The sequence below is a fragment of the Salminus brasiliensis genome, chromosome 19 (assembly GCF_030463535.1).
Source record: "Salminus brasiliensis chromosome 19, fSalBra1.hap2, whole genome shotgun sequence".
NCBI lineage: Eukaryota > Metazoa > Chordata > Actinopteri > Characiformes > Bryconidae > Salminus > Salminus brasiliensis.
Window position 1 is genome coordinate 17,042,409 of NC_132896.1, and position 22,033 is coordinate 17,064,441.

General features: G+C 40.3%; 1 protein-coding gene across 6 annotated transcripts in view; it reads right to left on the reverse strand.

Moving 5' to 3' along the window:
- The window catches only part of dlg3 (discs, large homolog 3 (Drosophila)), a 96,085-nt gene that overhangs the window by 57,698 nt on the left and 16,354 nt on the right, over nt 1–22,033 (reverse strand). For 2 of the 6 annotated variants that reach the window (XM_072664096.1, XM_072664097.1), the window contains exon 1: nt 13,034–14,804. The exons of 1 other annotated variant lie outside the window; for it this stretch is intronic. In XM_072664096.1, coding sequence (XP_072520197.1) covers nt 13,034–13,393 — 360 coding nt within the window. In that variant the 5' untranslated portion in view covers nt 13,394–14,804. Of the gene's footprint in view, nt 1–13,033; nt 14,811–22,033 lie in introns of those variants that run through there. 3 more of the 6 variants (XM_072664100.1, XM_072664094.1, XM_072664098.1) reach the window with 3 other exon arrangements.

Sequence of the window (22,033 nt, forward strand, 5' to 3'; positions counted from 1 at the left end):
TGGCTGTGGGGCTGTTTAGATAAGACACTAGCAAGAGATGGCACTCAGTTCACCTCCACATGGTAAAAATGCACTTCACTGCCAGTATTGTCCCCACAGAAATAAAACCACTCATGTGAGAATGAGCGAAATGTGGCACCTTAATTGTGCTTGTCACTTAGACTAATCATTTGTTCTTTGGGCCCTGAAGTCTTACTTCTTTATCATTACTGACCAATTATGTTAGAGAATTTTATTGTTCCAAAAGTCAAGATTTTAATCGCTATTTATATTTAATCTGGGTACGTGTATTGTTTTTTAGCTATTTCATTAAATGTATTGTTACTAGTTTGTAGTAACTTAAATCTGATCTTTATGTGTCAGAACATTACAAGGGTAATGGCATTGTAATGTTGGCTGGTAAATGTTGGATACTATGTAGACCAGTAATACTGCCATTAAGCAGTATCCTATAGAATTATTTTACACAAAATGATTGTACATTTGGATGAAAATTCAGTTACATATTTGCATCAAACTGTTCAGCCCTAATTGAAAGTCTGCATCCTTTTAAATGAATAGTGGCCTTTGGAGAAAAAAACTCAGAGCTGCACATTAGTGTTCTACACTGCGTGAAAACAGTGTAAGTGAAAGGCGCAGTCTAAAATTATGAGCAGCTGAACAAAGCACAAGCACTACTGAAAGCACCCACAGAAACCCACGAAAAAGAGAGGAGTGAGAAGGCTTGGGGATAGGACACGCTGGAGCGTTTATTGATTGCGATGCATGCAGGTTCCACGATCACGCGTGGGCGTCATGATATGGCTGAGCGCGGATTGTGGAAGCGAGGCGCTGCTATTTGAGGCCTGCCACAGCGAGGAGAGCAAACAAAGGCCAAGCGGAGATGATGACTCTACAAGTATCATAAAGGAAAGTGTGCAGCACAGCACATCGACGGTCTGAACATGGCTCTGGCTTTCATTGTGATGATAACCCTTCAAATAGGGTAGGGGGTGGTTGTGGCGGTGGTGGTGGTGGTGGGGGAGGGGGGGATGTGATGGCACAGCTGAAAAAGCCTGCAATCGTGCCAGGGCTCTTGGTGGCATGTGCGCACGCCTGTTTTTCCTGTCAACATAGAGAATGCATCAAGAGGTGAATCACAAGAGGCGCCCATTTCCAGGACAGTCGCTACTGTAATCAGCAGAAAAGAAGAAAAGAAGGAGAGGTAAAACAAAGCAGCAAACAAACAGTACCCCCACCCATGTGATGTGAAGCAGGTCGGGTGGGGAGCGGGGCGTGGAGACAGAGCTTCAACAAGCCCCCTGACTGAGAGCATATGGCTGACAGGTCCTGTAAGGCCAGGGCGAGAGAACTCAGTCCTTTCGACACACCCACATACTCACACAAAACACAACGCAAACCCAAATGACTGGTACTCACTTAGAAATGACTATTAATGACATGGAAAAAACTGGCATGTACTGTATATACAGTGCATGGGTACTACACACGAAAAAATGATAGATTTTGCCAATTTCTGAAACTTTCTGCATAACTGAAGCCTTAAAAGGTAAGCAAAGTCATTAAGAGAGGTTTCATAGTTAATACGCTATTCCACAGAAATGAAGAATTCAGAACTGGTCACACTTAGGGTGGGGAAAAGGAAGCACACAAGTGCTCAATGTCTCTAAAAGCTACATTATAGAAATGAATTATATGAAAACATTATCATATTACCAATAATAATTTGTTGTCTGATGCCTGAGACTTGTTTCATGACAGACATCGGAGACTGTAAGTTGTTCTACAATACACAGTCTAACAACAACACACTCTAAATGATGTTGTTTACATCTTAACAACTAAATTACACAGAAAGTTTAAAAAATGAATGGAATTCCTCTTGAAGTAGTATGTCATGGAGCATAGCTGACAGAAAAGTTGATCATATACAGTCAGAGGCAAACGTTTGAGCTCCATTTTTGCCATTTGTTTTGCAATTGATACAACTGAGTAGCAAACAAAACCATTCAACCTGCAGTGCAAATTAGGCGTATTAGCCAAATTTACAAACGCTCAGCTGTTTATAAAGAACCAATCAAACAAGAACAATATTAATAGCTTAACACAACTAATAGAACAAAATGCCACAAAATGTCATGTTTAATTACTACAGCGGTCTCAGAATTATTCAACCCCTTCATGACAAGCGTCTTTAGTGCTTAGCAGAGCACCCTTTTGCTTATGACCTGTTGCTAATGTGATGTATAGCCAAACATCAGCTTCTGGCAGCATTCCTAAGCCCATTCGTCATGGGCAATGGCCTCCAGTTCACTAATCTTCTTGGGTTTGCTTCCTGCTACCGCCTTGTTCAAGTCCCACCACAGATTTTCTATGGGGTTTCAGTCAGGTGACTGTGACGACCACTCTAGAACCTTCCAGGACTTCTTCTGAAACTACGTCTTGGTTGACTCAGCATCCTTACAGAAGGCATGATGTTTTCCCCTTAAGATACTTGATTAATCTGAAAAACTAATCTTGCTCTACACACACTGCAGGTTTCCAGTGCCACAGAAAGTGAAGCAGGCCCAAAGCATGACAGCCTTCACTGTAGGTAGGGTGCTCTGTTCTTCATCCTCCAGACATACTGCTGATCCACAGGCCAAAAATGGTCCCGTTTTATTACACCAAAACCTCTCTAGCATATTTATATGGACTTGAGTAGATTGGAGCCTAATTTTTGGCTCTTTTGGGTCAGTAGAGGTTTACAGGCATGGGGACCTTCAGCATTTTGTATGCGCTTTACTGTGCAAACTAAAACCTCAGTGGCTGCTGCCAGCAAATCCTGTTGCAGGTCTTTTGTAGTCACTCAAGTGAAATCTGGTGGTAGCTGATGGTAGCTTTTCTCTTTTAGTCATGTCCAGGTAGTGTAGCCAGTGTTCCCTTAATCTTGAACATCTACTATGCATCCATCTCGATCTCTGGGAACATTCAGGGCTTTTGCTGTCTTTTTTGCATCTTTTTCCTTGTTTGTGCACAGCAATGATCTCTGAACTGAACTCTCTTGACCATATTTTTAACATGCAGTCAAACGTCATAGTCAACAAACCCGGTCCAGGTATCTGATATGTTTTATCTCAATCACACCTAATGCAACAAATAAAGCCCTTGATTTGCCACCTGATTTGCAAATGTGTGCTCTTGTGAGGAATTCTATTCAGGGGGTTGACACTTGACACTGCAGTTGTCATTAAAAGTGGTATTTTGTGTTAAATGTGGAGAAAGCACTTGCTCCATTAGTTGTGTTGAGCTTTTAAATTACATTTAATCTTTGTTCTTGGTTTATTGCAAACATCCGAAAGGTTGTACTTTTTGCTAGTAAATCTGCAGTGGGGGTTGAATCATTTCTGTTACAACTATTAAACAAAGTGACAGCCCCTTTGGCATGAATCACATCTTGCAAACACTTTTTGTAGCACCTAAAGGTCTTTCAGTTCTTGTAGCTGTAGTTTCATATTTGTGGGTCATTCTAACAAGTGCAGCTTGTTTAAAGGTCTATCCAAAACCCTTCAATCCAGCAATACAATCCCAAAGAATGACAGATCCCATATCTGTTCCCATATCAGATCCCATATCCCCCCAAAATGTATCTTTAATGATTGTGGCCAAAAAGCTCTATTTTGACTCCCCATGAAGCAATGCTGCACAGTGGAATAGTGCACCACCCTTACATAAACCAATAACGTAAGGTTTTGATTTGCTCGCCGAAACCGCAAACTAAAAATGCTTGGTTATCTTCTTATAGACATCCCCTGCCTAGTGAGCATTGATTACTTTCAGATCTTTAGAAAGCTGTCCAGAGGAGCCAATGTAGCACTAGTACAAGGTTTGAAGTGTCAGAGAATGTATAAAGTAAATTACTATCAGTGACCTGCCTCGGGTCTAACTGCCAATCAAGGTCTGAGAGCTTGTCAAACGCTTAAGGTGCACAATCTTTTGCACAGGTACACTCATTATGATATTTTATTTTCTTATTAAAGACAGAGCAACTGTACATTAGAATTAGCGGAAAAGCTAACGTTGTGTTTTTGATTAGCTACAAAGGCTTTGGTTACTACTTCTTTAAAAAACGTGTTCTACATTATTATCCAAAGATGTCCAAACTTCTGCATAAGAACTGTAGCTTGCTGGCTTCTATGGTAAGAAGCAGGATTACGCCACCAGTATCATGGATTCCTGTTTCTATTTTAAAGCTAGTAGACAGCTAGTTATGCTAGGGTGTCTACTGCAGGAGCAGTAAAAAAAAGGCTATCTCTGCTTTTATAAGGGATGATGTCACATATTATTTTTTCATATATTTCATCTGTCATTCTTATTTTGTTTGTATAGTAAAAATGCATTGTTCTCATACTGGTATATTTTAATCAACTAGATAGCAGTGACTGAAACAATCCCTCTGAACCTTTAATTATATGCTCAACATGCATTCAATTAAACACAAGCCAGTTCTAACACATTCTGGTCCATGTCCTGATGCACAAAGATAAAGCACATGATCTTGCATCACTTACTGAACACATGACAAAGCTATAAAAGTAGCATGAAGGTGGTTTTGCGAGAGTATGCGTGTAACCGAGACAAGATCACGTCACCACTGCTGACCAGAACTTCTCAACTTTTCATGATGGCAGTCTCGTCCTGCTCTCAGAAAAGAAACAATCTACCTTCCACTGACTTTTTTCTCCATAAGAACAGAGCCTTTTGCCTTCCTCAAAGTGGATAAAAGCCAATTTCTGTAAACGTGGACATAAATATTGCAGTGTACCTTGTCCCCCTGTTTCATAGTGCATTTGCAGTGATTTACTGTGCTCTCCTCCCTCAGATTTTTATGGGCTCCGTACATTTTGTTTTAAAAACGGGTTCCAGAGAGAGGTTGCGTGAGTGTATGTGTGTGTGTATGAGAGAGTGTCTGTCCAGTGGCTAAATATATACGTGTACGAGGATGGTCGGATGGCTTCACAGAGTATGTTCAACATTCTGCAGCCTTAAGACAGTCAACACAGAAACAGTGTTTAAAAAGAAATAGAACTAATACCTGCAGACCAATTTCAGAGGCATTTGAATAACGTGATGACTATTTATGACTAATATGATGGACTACGCTCCCCTCCTATTGCCTAAGGAGATCTTACTCAATATGAAAGGTTACAGATCATGGCAATATTTAACCTCAAAATATATCCTGACTTCTGCATAAGAACTGTAGCTTGCTGGCTTCTATGGTAAGGATAAAGCCACCAGGATCATGGATTCCTGTTTCTATTTTAAAGCTAGTAGACAGCTAGTTATGCTAGGATGTCTACTACAGGAGCAAAAAAACAGGCTAGCTCTGTTTTTTTTATAGGAAGATGTCATATATTATTATTTTTTCCCTAACTGTCATACTCATTTTGTTTCTTATGGCTACTAACATTATTAATATATAAAGACTTAGCTGGTAGATTGTGCCTTAAATCAATCAATGACAAATTCCAACTTATTTTACTTTTTTGCCGCAATATTGGTTTATTATATATATTTAGGCATTCCTGGCTACACCAAGAAGATCTTACTCAACATGAAAGGTCACAAATCATGGCAATATTTAACCTCAAAATATAACCTGACCTGTCAAAACACAAAATAAAAACATATCTGAAAATTCAAGCCTGCTTTTAGCATGATTTAACCAACCAAGAGGGTCCCGGCATACATCACAGTAACCTCACTGAAAGTATCTTTAAAAAGTAGCCTTAAAACAAGTATGTCTATAAACCAGCACTAAAATGCTGTGCTCCATCAGATAAAAGGGTTTCTCTCGCTCTTGTCTCTATGGTAACACTAGGAGCCTATGGATCACCAAGTCAAATTTTCAATGCCTTCCATGCCTCTGTAAAATGTGGCATTAATTATGTTACCTGTAGAGGAAAAAAAACACCAGCAATTCAAATTCAGTTCGAAAGTGTGTAATACAATTTTAAACTGTCCCGCTGTTTCCGACTCTCTGTCTCTTCCAAGGGTCTCTCATTAATCATCTTTCATGGAAATCACTGTCAACGATGCATCCAGGTACAGCCTAGCAGAGTATGTGGACAGGCAGGAGGAGGGGCTTATTTTTAACAACACATATAATGGAGAACTGGAGCTCTGGGTCTTGTGTTAAACTCCCACTTTGCAGTATCAGTTTCTTGTACCACACGATGTAAACTGTCAGCTTGCTCTGTGTGTCATCATAAAACACCAAACCATTGCAGTATTACTTCTTCTTTATTACCGCACCAGTGCTCAGCTGTGTGTGGTATGACATCACTTCTAGTTTTCTAGGATGTCTACCATTTTAGTGTCAGGAGAGATAACAGTCACAGAGGCACAAGCACGGCCTAATGGTAACCACCCTGTTTCAGAACATAGGAGAAACACCCCCATGTGATACTACATCCCCATCTTACCCTTCTTCAGTTACCCCCAAGCCCCCCCCAATCAGTTTTTCTTCATCAACTTTTCTAACAGCACAGCACTTCTGAGAATCTTCCCTAAAAATTGTGGTGTAAACCTGTCTGTGGTGATGTCTTAAGCTACAGACGCTTGCCTGACTCACGTCTTCCCCTCTATCATTGAGTTATGATATGCGTAACCAATCCACAGGTTTGACCCACTGCTGGGATCATGCAGAGCACTGGCACAATGCACAGATGCACATCAATATGCACCTTGTTGGAGTGTGGCAGAACGGCTTCAAGTATAAACTTCAGAACATGAACAGAAAGCTCTTAAATTCGAAGGTCGAACTGCTAGAATACACGCTTCTTATAACAGAAAGACAGCTGTCTGTTGTACATGGTCTACATTAGCGCTCTGGGAAGTACGATTCGCCCTCTAGAATGTTATTTTTACAATAGAGATGTAAGTGTGTAATGTTCTAAAACATGTTCTAGCAAACCGATCTGTCTATCTATCTGTCTATCTATCTGTCTGTGAGTATATTGCTTTGCATTTTTGGATGTCAGCCAACCACCAAACATTTTGTCTTCTTGTCAATGTGATTTCTACCCACTTGTCAATGTGATACTTAGACACTGTACCGCTTCTTTTAAAATAATTCTAACAGTATATGCAAATGGTGACTTCCATCCACCATGACCATCTAAATGATCCACAGGATTGGTCTAAAACTGAAAGAGAAAATTCTTAAAATTATAATTACTCTTGTAATCAGTCAAGATATAAGAAATACTTCAGTGAATGAGGATTGGGAACCTGATTGAGTATCAGCTATTTTAAGCCCGATCCAGTTTTAATCCTTTGTTCTAACTTTTCTTGCAGAGTGACCTCCAGGCACCAATAATGAGCAATATTCACAGCTCACGGCAGTAAATAGCATAACTTTGAAGGTAACAAATCAGCTTAGAGTCATTAGAGCAGTTAGGAACCATTTTACATTGGAACATGAGACCTAATGTAATATCTGTGGTTCTAGTGCTTTGACTGCATTTGAGGCTCTTTCCCTCCAGACGTTTGTCTATTTTCTACCGTTTTAACTCATGTCGCCAAACCAACCTAGTTTCGTAGTGCTCACATGATGAAATACACTCCCACCACATCTTTACTTCTGAATTATAGATGGATAGAAATGAAACGATGGCGGGAAAGCTCCGTCTTACAGGCCACTCACTTTTCTTTGGTTTTAAACCTGCACTGAGCAGGACTGAGCTAATCCGCCCACGTCATAGAAAACTATAGCACATTCACCACTCTATAAAAGAATTCTTTCAAATCAGATCGTAAAAGCAAAAGCTGAACGTTCAGGAAGATCAGTCCTACTGAAATATGAGATATTACACTATTAAATTTTTATTTAAAACGGCAGACTACTGAGCTAAATAAATAAGTACAGTGTGTCACACTGAATGAACTGTTTACTAAAAATAAAGGTGATTTTACTTCTGCATTAATTAACAGCACATCTCACCTAAACTGTGAGGCTGTATTATTTATAGAACCTCAGAAATTACCAAGAAACAGCCAAGAGTCAGCGTTAAGGTACTTGGATCGGATCGGAGAGCAACACAACTGGATCAGTACATCCCAGAACTTTGATGACATCACTTTTACTGTATAATGTTTCATAGCAGCTTCTTTTGTTCCTGTAGCTGGTACACAGATGAGCTAAAAGATGAATCACTCTTGATATGATGAAGACACTCCAGCCCTCCCAGATGGAGGTCTTCTATTCCACAGTAGGGGTCAAAGCTGAAGAAATTTGAAGGGATAAGTCCCTATTTAAGTCTTCCCTTTAACACACCCACTGCTCTCTGTTTAAGGATTGGGTCGGAATAGATGACACTCAATATAAAATCGAATAAAGAAAAAAATGTGAGAAGAAATGTGCCATAAAAAAGACACAATCACTAATAAACAACAAAAATGACACAGCTGCTCTTTACTCTCGCCATACCCAAAGCCTATCAAAACATTTATGTAATATAAAGGAAAATATGTAATACTTTGGCAGTGATATGTAATGGCCAATATATTATTATTATTATTATTATTATATTATTATAATATTTAATATCCATACTTGTGAGACTGTGTTACAAAGAGGAAGAGCACAAGAAGATCGATCGGAGCTCACGTAAAAGGAACTGATTTGGACAAAAGCTTAAATTACAGAACTACAAAGCTTTACTGCCTAACTGCATATTAAACCTTATAGTTTCCTCCTTTTTGCATTTCCTTATTTAAATTCCTCACAGTCAATGGCCAATAAGGACAAGTTATAAATGTATAAATAATTAGACATAAGACAATTCACTTGAAAATCTAATGAAATTAACAGGAGAAAAAAAAAATTTCCTGGGGCAGAAGAATTATTAAAAGCTACAGAGAAAATGAGACACAAATCAACAGTGCAAGACCTAGTACACCACCAAAAATGTACTCATTAGATAAGTGGCACTTAAAGCTTTAATCTCTGGGCCCAGAAGCACCAACCTAGAAAATAGAACTAGCACCAACTAAGGGCTTCTGTCAACTCACTGCTGCCATTTGCCTCCTGTGGAAATTTACAAACACTGAAGCTGTGCAAAAGTGTGCAAATCTACACCGGGACCTAACTAAAACTGCAACCAACAAAGCATATAATCAATATACATATCAATAAAATTGATTAAAAAAAAATATATATATATATATATATATATATATTTATATATATATATATATATATATATATATATATATATATATATATATATATAGCATATAAGCCTCAAATAACTGTTATTAAATTTGTTGCATTAACTCTTTTGTAACTTCTCAAAAAGAGAACAGAACATTATTTATTACATACCCCATATGCAGTCAATCTGCCAAGATATGTTTGGTGTCTCAAATTGGCTTCTTTAGTTTAGAACAGTAGATGTTAGGCTAACGTTGCTAACAAACACTGGAATTCAGTTACACTAATATCATATATATATATATATATATATATATATATATATATATATATATATATATATATATAATTGATTTGCTTAGAAAACTCTACCTGGCTATGCAAACTACAGATGCCATGCATGGACCTTATTTAAAAGTTTAAGCTAAACCTGGAACAGTTACTCAAAATGATTACTTTCATAGACTACAGGAACTATAACTATAGGACATCTTCCAAAAAAAATGGACGTTGTTAAATAAAGTTAGTAGGGGGTTGTGCTTTTCCTGTTTCCTGCTTCCTTCCTGCTTTTCCTGTTTCCTTCCTAGATTCAACGTACCAGTTCATTGCCAGGTCTACTGGGTGTGTTAGAGCAGGTAAATCACCAAACTGTGCTAATTTTGACCTCCAGTTCCTGTCCTACAATAAACACTAAAAATACATTATCTTTCAGTAGGGTGATCTTATAGCATTTGTTGCTGGTTGCTTCAGTTGTTGAAGGAACAAAAAACAGTTTTCCAGTTCCAGCACTGATCAGTGGGTCACACCATTAAAATTAGACATTGTGCATTAGACAGTGTAATACAATGTGCCTGGAACTTATCAGCAATGAGTTTCTCCTATAATGTTTAAAGAAGCAGAGGAATGGATGAAATATTGGAATTGCCACTGCAAAGACCTAATCCTACAGTGACCGTTATTGGGTCACTATCTTGCTTAAAGATAGATTAAAGGCCTGGCCTCTAAAATGTCTGAACAAATCCACAATCTTATGCTTCCTAACAAGTTTCCTAACCTATAATATATATATATATATTGTTGGCATGGTCATCTTTGTTTTAATGCTAAATCAACCAATTTCGACACAACATTCCCCTGTAGAGCAGGGGTGTAGAGGTCAGTCAGAAATACTTGATTCTCGTCAGTTAACTGCCAGGTTTAGGTGGCGTCAGAGCAGAACTATGTACTACACCATGGACCTCATCCCTGTCCCTGTTCTTTGCCCTTACCTCTGATATGGCCCAACCAAGTGAACTAGTACAGATACTAAGAATTCAGACAAACTCTCAATGTCCCTAAAAATTATTTTATTGGTTAAGTCTTTGCAATGGTGTAGTAGAAAAAACACCTGCAATAATCAGGCCGCTGTATTGTCACAGGTTGTCAACATCAGCCAACTACTCTGTCGGTCAGGTTCTAATCTTTACCAGTGCTGCCAATAATGTCAGCGCATATCTATGTCTAAAGTAGGCTCTAGCATTCTCACATTACTTGTAGGCTGCATTTATCAGCATTCACTGATTGCGACTTATTAGAAATCTTATTTTGCTAAGACACAATTTACTGTCTATATAGCCAGTGATTTCAGTTGGAGAGTTTGCACTCTCATGTATATGCCTGTGTAAGAAACAGCTTGTAAATGTGTACTATAATACTGAATATTAAATGAGGCTTTACTGCAGATTAATTTACAGTGAAGAAAAAATGGCGAGTAGCCCGTCTATGCATATAAGCACACACACTAATGAGAGCTAGCAGGCAATAAACTGTTGCCCTACAGAGAGTGGGGGGCAGATGCTACTTCACAGCTCCACGGCTCCATGGCTGCTCTCTCTGAGCATCTCCTCTCACAGCTCCACCAACTGCCTCTTCTTACGTAACCCCCTCCCCCTCTCCAGCCTGCTCGCCTTTATTGGCTTATTTCTCGCTCTTTCTCAACATTAGGATTTTCACCTTTTTTCACAGTCGTTTTCACATGCTAGGTTTGATTGGCAGTTCTTTCCAACTGCAGATATGTCGTTAATGCTTCTGTTGTCTCTAACGCTGTCCTTTAATGCCTACTGCAATTCGTTTTTACAACGGATGGCTTTTGTAAATAAAGCATATCGATGTGGCCTTCAAAGATAACTGAAGCCTCCTCTGAAATCTTGACAGACAAGATGGAGTCATGAACGAAGTGGAGGTTTCCAGCTGAATGTGTACAGCACCTACCTGAACCAGGCGCTATAATACAGTCAGTGTGTTGTATCCTCTATTTAACCACCTTTCTTTTCATTAAACAAATGAAACCTCCGTCAGCGTGCGCTCAAAAAAACGCCTACCATGCCATTACATAAGTAGTACCTGGTAAATATTAATATTCCTGGAGGAGGCATTTAAAATGACAAATTTGACAAATGAGCAGAGAACGTACATGAGGTAAAACCGGTGGAGCTTGCCGCGCACAGCCTAGAATAAACAGAGACACCAATGAACATATAATTTCTCTGTAGCTCAGAACAAACAGGCAGTTACAGTGCTGGGTCTGACAGATGAAGCCTCTGCCATCCTGACAGAGGCAGCAGAACGGTGGAATCAGTCGGCTTTCTGCTCGTGCTTTTCTCCCTGTGTTCACCCTCCATTTTAGTGCTGTGCTCCTGGTCTCTGTTCTCTCACCTTCTTTCTCCTTTGCTCATGAATGTACAGATAAAAGCACCCCCTCCCAGCCAGATCCTACACTCTAAGCCTGGCGTGCAAGCATAGGTTCGTATGGGCTGCACATACATGGAGGCTGTTGCTCACATTAGGGGCTGTATCTTCCATTTCATACACTGAGAGCGACCCTTCCCCCACCCCTGCTCACCCACACAGGCACACACACATGCACGCAGGCACGCACACACACACACACACACACACACACACACACACACACACACACACACACACCTTACTTAATTACAGTTTGTGTTCCTAGGTTCTGTCTGACATGCTCTGCCAGAATACAGGCAATAAAAACAGGCCACAAAAGGCCTGTTTAAAATGGTGCACAGACATATTTAAATGAATTGTATTATTTTAATATAATATAATGTTTTTGCTTCCTTGGTAGCATCACATCCCTGTTTAGCAATGTGTCTGTGGATGTATAGGATGTATATAAATGACCAGCACTTCTATAAGAGCAGTGATTATTTAAGAGAGCTATTCAGTTCTGTCACTCCCTCCCTCCATCTTCTTCGTCATCCTCTTTTTTTTTTTTTTTTTTTTTTTTTTTTTACAAACAAGAAATTGTTCAATCACTGATGCAGATGTAAATATATTGGCACCATAACCAGGTATTTATCTATTCCCACTTCACTGTTAATGCTCAAGGTGTTTGACTATTTATATGTCGATAGCTCTACATTTCCAAAAATACAGTCAAACAATACAATCACCCAAATCCACGTCAGATAATGTTGGTTTGTATCAGGGTTTTACTATAATATACTATAACAAACTATAATAAAATGGTTGCTCAGTAAAGGTATGGAGATAAGGCAATGCTTAGTCACCTTAGACAATCTTCATGAAAGTACAGCAAGATTATTGCACGGATAGTCAAATCCTGTTTAAAAAAAAGCAACGCTACAAAAAGCCCATATTTAGAGAGATCATGGCTGAGCTGCAGCATAGGCTTCGAGCAGAAGGATCAGCTCCACTAAACGTGTTCACACTTGTGTCAGCTCCAACCTAGCAACCACATACACCAACTGCACACACTCAACGCCCCCAGTGGCATGGGCAATCATCAAGCGTGGAAATTGCGTTTACCTGGTCATACCAGTCCCGATTGGAACAGGTGCATTCTGGCCACCATCCGCCTTGCCCTCCCGAGTTGTTGCCGTTCACCTTGGGACCACCCTTGGACTGGCTCTTGGGGTTGGGGCCTCCAGGACCCCCGGCCGACATCATTTTCCCCTTACTTCTCCCCAGCGTGCCCCCTCCGCCCATGCCAGCTCCTCCACCTGAGGTCTGGGGCGGCAAGGTCTGACCGCCTCCATAGCCGGCCGGATATCCGTAGGGTTCCGGCTGCCAGTCTCCGTATGCCGGGGCGTCCATCCTGCGCAGGGCAGCCATGCGGGTCACCTCATAGCATTCTGGGCACTTACAGCAGTGGTGGTGTTTGTGCATGCTGGCTGGCTCACACGGCGTGGCGCTCTCTCGCTCTCGCTCGCTGCTGCTGCCTGCTCAGATCAAACACAGCAAACGGCGCTGCTCGGCTCAGGGAACAGCAACGCTGGTGGGAAAACCGCACGAAACGCAGGAACGTCACCACTTTCTCTCCTCTTTCGCGAGCCCTGTTATCCCCCTCTTTGTTCCTCCCAATCCAGAAAAAAGCAGATGAGGAGGCAGCAAGCAGGAGACGAGTAATACAAAAGGACTGTAGCCTTCCTCTGTTCGATGCAAAAGATCTGGGAAAATAATGCTGAAAATACTGTATATGATCTCGCAATCAGAGACCAGCCCCGATGACAGAATCTTCTTCTTGCCGTTCGCGGTTCACAGTGATATGTATATAAATTCATAAATATATATATTCATTTGTTTATATATGTATATATTTACACACACACAAATACATATAAAAATATTAATATAAACAGACAAGCACAAATACACGGTTATGTACAAGTATATTATATATATATATATATATATATATATAGTATATATATGTATATATAAATGTCAATACGCGTGTGTACAAATATATATATAAACGATTTGTATATATATAAATGATATCCGTGATCAAATCTTCCTTCGTATTTCTCTTCTTTTTACCAGCAAGATTTCATCCTTTTCTTCCTCCTGCGTTGGGAAGCAATTTCTTTCTCTCTCTCTCTTTTCTCAGCCTGCAGAGAGGAGCTGAGCACTGAATTGCCTCTCAGCCCGCTTGCCCTAGATGTGGATTATACAGAGGGATGTGAGCAAGCGAGATGGGCAAAAAGAGAGAGAGAGAGAGAGAGAGAGATAGAGACTGAGAGAGAGAGAGAGGCAGAGAGGGGGAGAGGGAGATGCGTAGCAGCATCCCTCCAGCACCTCAGCTCTGACAGCCACAGCCAATCAACTCGCAGCACGGCCATCAGCAGCAGCACCAACAGGACTTCGGTGCTTCAGTGACTGCTCTTAAAGGAGCGGCGCACCATAAAATCAGTATGGGTGCAGAAATGACACAGACATCCAGAGATTCCAATGCTCATCTAATGCCTCTTTAATGTAAGAAAGACACAAGGGCTCCCTTATCATACGGATAAAAGCTGGGCTGAGTTTGTGATGTCTAAAAGAGTGAATTGATCATTTCAGGCTAAATGAAGGCACACAAGTAATATTTGTTCATATATTGCTGCTGGGACAACAGGCCTTCAAATGAAAAGAAAACTAAACTGCAGAGAAACCAGAATACAAACAATGCTTTTAAAAAGAAGGCTCTTCAAGGAATCGTACGGAAAGGCAACATTTATATATAGAATCATTGCCATTAAACATAGCTCTATATAGAATCAAGTTCTGTAATCAGAAGACTCTTTTATTACTCTATAGAAAAGCCTTTGCTAAGAGTTTGCTATTTTGTGTATGTATAAAAATGAATATACTATATTTATTATATATATATAATGTAATATGTAAAATAAATTATTGTTATATTTTGTTGTATTGTTATTATATTATTAACACATTATTAATATAAAATGACAAACAATAATATATAACACAAATCTATAATTGAATTCTAATATATTTAATATTTTATTTTTAAACATATATTTTTAAACATTTATTTTTGAATGTTTTAGAATCCGTGGAGAATATCAGCCCAGGGCATCATGACACTGTAACATCTTCATATGCATGTCCACTTAAGAATAAGAATTACACACTTCAGTCTCAGCGTAGGTGGTGTGAGAGGGGGATGGACAGTGAGAATGAAAAGAAAGGCTGTCTGAAAAGTCTGTGGAGAATAAATTAAGTACAGCTTGGAAAGAAGGCAAATTAACTTGTCCTAGAAGATATCTCTGACTATCAATAATAATAACTGTTTATAATAGAGGGCATTCCATGTTGTGGAAAATGGTGAATATTGAGATTTACCATTTGCACATTTTTCAATCTATGCTATATGAAGCAGTAATATCATACTGACAGCATTTTTGAGTGCGTACCATGTATTCAGTTAAGCTATTGTGCATCAGAGAACCTGAATTCCATCTTGAATTCCAGGGGTTTTGCTTTGCAGAGTAACCAGCCAGTAGGACTGTAGAATGCAGGAAGGATTTAGTTGCTGGTGAGTTGCAAAAGAATCATCACACAGAATGGCAAACAGGAAATTAATTAGCTTCCCACAATGGAATTTCTTCAACATTTCAGTTATTGCATAACTGTACTGATACAAAAATGGTGACACTTTGTTTGGAGTGGTCCTTTTTAAGCAAACACTCATCAGGCTTTCAGTACCATCATCAACATATCAATGATTTAGCAGCATCTGGACATTCAGTACTGCAGTATTCAGGACTGTCAAGATACTTACTGAAGACTTCTACTGAATTCAGCTGTTTTTCACTTGGTGAACCCAAGTTCAGATCTGTAGATGTCAACCTGAGAAATCACTGATCATCTAACGGGTCTAATACAGACCATCACAACATCCTCAAACAGCTGTCACAGCCCTGCTGCTGACACTAGTCTGGAACTGGATCTTGCCTGGATTAGGCTGGGCTTGCGGTGCAAAGGTTGGATTAATTTTAGGGTTAGGATTAGGTTTTAAATTGAGGTTAGGATTAGGGCCAGGGTAAGGCTGGGTTAGGTTATAGGATAGAGGTTAAACTGAGGTTTAGGGTTAGGTTTTGGGATAGAGGTTAAGGTTAGATATAAGGTTAAGTTTTGGCTAAAGCTAAGGTAGATTTTGGCGTAGAGATTAAGATTAGGGTTAGGTTTTGGCTAAGGCTAGGTTAGGTTTTGGCTTAGAGATTAAGATTAGGGTTAGGTTTTGGCTAAGGCTAGGTTAGGTTTTGGCATAGAGATTAAGATTAGGGTTAGGTTTTGGGTAAGAAACGGGTTAGGTTTTGGGGTAGAGATTAAGATTAGGGTTAGGGTTAGGTTTTGCGGTAAAGGTTAGCTTTAGGGTTAGGTTTTAGAGTAGAGGTAAAGGTTAGGTTTTGCTTAACAGAAGTAACATATTAAGTCTACTTGATGTAACATGTCAACAATTAATCTTCTTATTGTATATAACATAACAACAGAGCATCTTCATGTTCCACACGATGATCCACTGCTTGTACTGCACTGGTATGTTGTTGATGTATTACTGGTACTTAATTTCAGAATGTATTATTCATTTACAAAGGAAGACTGTAGCGTTGCCGAAAATGTAGTCTCTCTTTAATCTCTCCTCTATTTAATCAATACATTTGTCTCATTGTTCACTTTCCTGCATATGACGGTTACACCTGGAATGCACATATAGAAGTGTACAGTGAGTTCTTAGAACTGTTCTTCTGAAAAGAAAAGAAAACTTTTCCTATCAAACATGTATGTCATTTACATTCTGCCCCAGAAAAAGAGTAGTTTGAAGAAATCACTAAAAGCCCAATATTTCCATGACATTAATCTCCATGAAAATCTTAATTGTATAGTTTTAAACAATGATGGATGTCCCAACTAATATTTCCCCCACCTGATCCAAACCAGGTACACTAATGCTGAGAATTACAGTCCAATATTAACATTTAGCAACCATAAGCTCCTCTAAGCAACTGTTCAAGTAAACCAATGTCCACAAGGCAGCGAAAGGCTAAGCCAAGGATTTTTATCTTGCTGGGAGGTTCAGTTGATACACTTTTCCACTGTGCAGCACTGCTTCATGAAAGAGTCATACTTGTGTCACAGAAGTATTGAGTATGCTACAGAACATGTAGACACAAAATACCAGTACATCCTGGATGCAAACCATCTGTGAAAAGGCTGAAGCTGAAAATAGGACGGCTTCTGCAACAGGATAATGAGCCAAAACACACCCGAAAACCAACATGGACTACCCGAGGATTTACAAACTGAAGCTTTTGAAATGACCCACACAGCCACTGACCTAAACATTACAGAAGATTTGTGGATAAACTTTAAACAAGCTGAGCATGCAAGACAACCCAATTAAATCTAAATTAAAGTAGAGGCCTTCTGCAGAGAAGAATGGAGAAAAATCCCACTACAAGAACTGAACTGAGATTTTCAACTGCTACAAAAAGCGTTTACAAGTTTCTAAGTACAGACTCTTTTGCTTAGACCACACTGATGATTTAATTTTTAAAATAAAAGACCAAGTATCTGTGCATTAGGATTTTCCAAAATATTACCCAGAACATGTTTACTACTTCTTAATTAAATGGCAAAAAAAATATCCAACGCAGACAAATGAAAGGATCTTAGAATACAATCAACCTTCCTTAAAACGAGTTGTATTATTTATTTATTTTTAAATCTAACAGCAAAATAATTTTTCATTTTGTGTATAATTCAATGCATACATTTTTTAAGAATACTTATGTGAAATAATTCTTTTGTTACACTGTGATATGTTATGATTTATTATTACTTGAATTCATACACATTATATAAAAGTTGTGCACTTCTCCTTCCTGTACAATTTCCATGTAGTAGTAGTATGTAGTATTTTCATGGTAGTTTAGTTTTTAACCTGTCCTTATTCAACAGTGAAAAACTTTGTGGTGCTGATTTCCCATATTGTTTCAGTGGCCCTGTCAAAAACTGCACAAAATAGATAAACAGCCGTGTAACACCCGCAAACATTTTTAAAAGTCAGGTCTGGATGAAAGGTGGGTAACAGGTTTTCATTTTCCGCTGTAAAATGTTTCCATACTGTAGACAGTTAAACGTCTCTGAAACCTTACTGCTACAGCCTGTGAATGTACTAATATACCTGGATCAGCTAGGACAGCTCTATATAACTTAACTGTATAATTCCAAAAACTAGTATGTGCCACCTATGAATGCATATGAACCCTGACAGAGAGAGCAGTAACTGATGTGAACACAGACACAGAATTCTTGTATGTGTATTTGCGTGTGTGGGAGTGTGTGTGTGTGTGTGTGTGTGTGTGTGCGTGCATATTTGCTTGTTAATTCCTGCATGAATTGCCTTGTTTGTGTAACTGAGTGAGTCCTTACACTGACTGCGCACTGTACCATTCGAGCTCTACTAGGAGGCACAGCAGGCTCAGCCACACATAATTATATGCAACGGTAACTCCTTTCATTATCATGATATTCTATTCTTGTAACTTGTAGGGACTGTGAAAGCTGAACAGAAAGCAAAGAGGTAAACTTTTACATTCTAGGGCCAGTCAAGGCTCTGATCCGTGGAGGACTAACACTGCCGAAGCCAATCAGAAAGTACGGGCGGTGCTTGGCGGCTGGAAAAGACGATGCAAGCATGTCGACGACAGCCCACATGACTGGGCACATGTTGTGGCCATCCTCTCCTTTCGCTTTGCACACAGCCCTCCTCTCCACAGCAGCTTCCTATATAGTGGTGCACAGTACAGCACTCTCCACACAGCGCTGTTCAAATCTCTATGATTGGAGATGCAGATTAGAGGGGAAGGAAGAGGGGCAGAACATGCTTGTACACATGCACTGGCATTATCTCATGTGTTTGTGTGTGTATCTTCCAGTGTGTAAGCGCATGTGGGCGTTTCTAGTACCTCTAGGGAAAGAATCCTACTCCTTCAAAGATTATATAACATTAAAATATAAAGCAAGTGTGTATGTCTCTGCAGTCACAGCCAATCAGTGGCCAGAACTATCTGCATCTGTCATACTAAGGAACAGCATGAGGGGATCAAAGAGAGAGAGAGAGAGAGAGAGAGAGAGAGAGAGAGAGAGAGAGAGAGAGAGAGAGAAGGGAAAAGAAGGTAAACATGGTTAAGTTATCGAAGGGCTGCCAATCTAATCAGAACACTGGGGCACTGTGTATCTTTGCTACAATTATGATTATAATATCATCTAATTTCTAACATCTATCTAATTTCTAGAACAGACAGATGCATTAGATGCAGTAGACTCTCAGGTCTTAATTCTAAAAACACTCTTGTTGTCATTTGTACAGCTGGACCTTTCAGAAACAGACATTTATACAGATCTGGATCTGAATCAGCATCCTACCATAGGACATGTCTTCTTAAATATTTGCCTTTTGAATATTTACTGTGTTTTACACCATTCAAGCTTTAATTTAGAATCTAACACACTCTTCACAAGGTGATCAGCAAAGCCTCCTCATTTAAAGAATAAATGGAAAAAATCCATCCTAGGTTTCAATTATGGGGGGGGGCAGAGCTCACCTTACGGCAAATATCTCACATCTGTCAGTCTCACTGTCAGCTCCTGCAACCTCCCCCATTACATAAACCCTCCAGCCTGTCTCACGCCCCTCGCATACGCTATCGCGCAGCAAGACATCTATAGAAAATTTCTGGAATTTCTGTGCATTCTCATATCAGCCCATGCGACTGCTCTCTAATCACCTGACAGGATGCATGCCCATATACGGCAGGATGAGACACAGTCAGTCTTAAAGCGACAGGAACCCTGTTACTAAGCATCCTCTGAATGAAATGCAGAGGCAATGTTGTATAGAACACAGTGTGCTCTTTGAATCGGCATTAAGATCTGTCACAGGCCTTGATGCTTTTTGCCAGATAGATCACAGCATGGCAGAATTGTTGTTTAAACAATTTCTGTGTTGTTAATACAATTCCTATGTGCTTTAAACCGCCTCTAGTAGACTATACACTCAATCAGTCCGCCAGGGTTTCATGGAATGCTGAAGGCAGGGAGGACAAGCCTAGAGACTTTTATGGCTCCCACATTACCACACTCAGAGACATTAAAACAAAAGCTTCTATGAAGGATGTGCTTCCTATTAATAGGGCCGGTGGCAGAAAACAGCTGCTGCACCAAACACTGCACATCTGAGTGACAGTGTAATGATAGGGGTAGAGCTACAAGAAAAACGAGAGGAATAGAGAGATGGAGGAGGAGTATATGAGGTGCAAGGAAAGTGAATGGGAGTTGAGGGATTAATGTGAAGAAGAGAAGCTTTAAAAAGACAACTGCAGGGGCTGTGGAAAGAGAAAGAGTGGGAATGGGGAGACTAATAGGAGGAACCAGTGATGAGCACAGAGATTTAGGAGCTGAGTAAATGCATGATGATTGTAAGTGGAAAGAAATGACTGGACTAACAATGGCTGGAGGGACCATGACTAGAAATCTGGGCTTAAGAACAGATGGGACTTGGAAAGGGGAAGCAACAAGGACTATTCTGATATTGCACTATTCTGATATCCATGCACTTTCATAAATTTATATCTGGAAGTCAGATTCTAGCATTCAATTCGGTTTCTGTCTGGGTCGTTCATTTGCTAGCATGTTCTCACGCTTTTCCTGGCGTGTATCTGCCCACGCTATAATGGCGTACACATACGATAAGACTGTAAGGTAGAGAGATGCAAAAGAGACGGAAAAACAGAGACAGAGGGAGGGAGAGCGAGCGAGGCAGCCAGTCTGTGGGGATGCAAGCAGAGGGAGGAATTTGGTTTCCATGGCAACCTGCAGAAGGCTGAACTCTGGGTGTCCGTTCCAGCTCTGACTGTGTTGCACTGCGCCGGCCCTCGCCTCTCAGCCGGCTCGTTCCCTCTATCCTCCCCCACTCTCTCATTCTCTCTCTCGCTTGCTCTCTCTCTCTCCCTGTTTCTTTCTCTATCTCTCTCTCTATATATATATATTTCTCTCGTTCTCTCTATCTCTGCCGCTCTCTCTTTATTCTCGCCTCTCTCTATGCTTCTCCTGCACCTCATATCCCCCATCCTCCCTCTTTCTGTGTGAAGAGAGACACAACGCTTCATTCGACTCTGCGTCGCCCAGCCTTGCTGTCAACAGAATGTTCTTTCCTTGTGCTGCGCTATATGGTTTAATGCGGAGAAGCAACACTTGACATGCCTTTAAAACCCGCCGATCCTACATTCCTAAGCCACAAGCCGAGACCCCAGCACCCACCTCCTCTATTCCTCCTCCCCCTCCTCCTCCTCACGCCCCCACCCCTCGCACTAGTTCTCCACTCAGCTGAAAAGCCAGCGCCTGCAGGCATTGTGCTGCCATGTGCCGCTGGGCGTGTTGTGATTGGGAAGGCATGTGAAAATGAGGGCTGCCATGATACAGTGGATCTCAGTATGCCTTTGGAGCCATGATGCCTTTGGAGCGCTCTAAGAAACGTTGTGACATCGCGATTAATGCCACAGCTGTTTATTTTTTTTGGCAAGGCATGGGGCTTGTTGATTCAGCTGTACCGTGGTCGCCTTGAACATTGCCTCCAATCATTGTGCGTGTGCGAGATTCATGCCAAGAACCATAAGATATGACAGTATTAGAGTACTAAGGTTTGTAGGTATCTACTTATGCAATGTTTCCAGTGAAATCAAGGTTAGAAAAAATGATAAAAAGAACTCCCAGTGGTGTAATGGATAAGGCCCTAGCCTCTGAGTCCCATCAGGGGTGTTGGGGTAGCAGAGTGGTGCAGCGAAAGCTTGCTGCACCCATAACCCAGAGGTCGATAGATTAAAACCTTCCTCTGTTAGAAACAGCATTCGTTATAGGCACAATAGGAGGAAGCTCATACTACGTTACTCAGTTACTCATACTGCGTGCAGTAATTGGCAATTATGCAAGTCATTTAGGGGCAGCTGTGACCTAAAG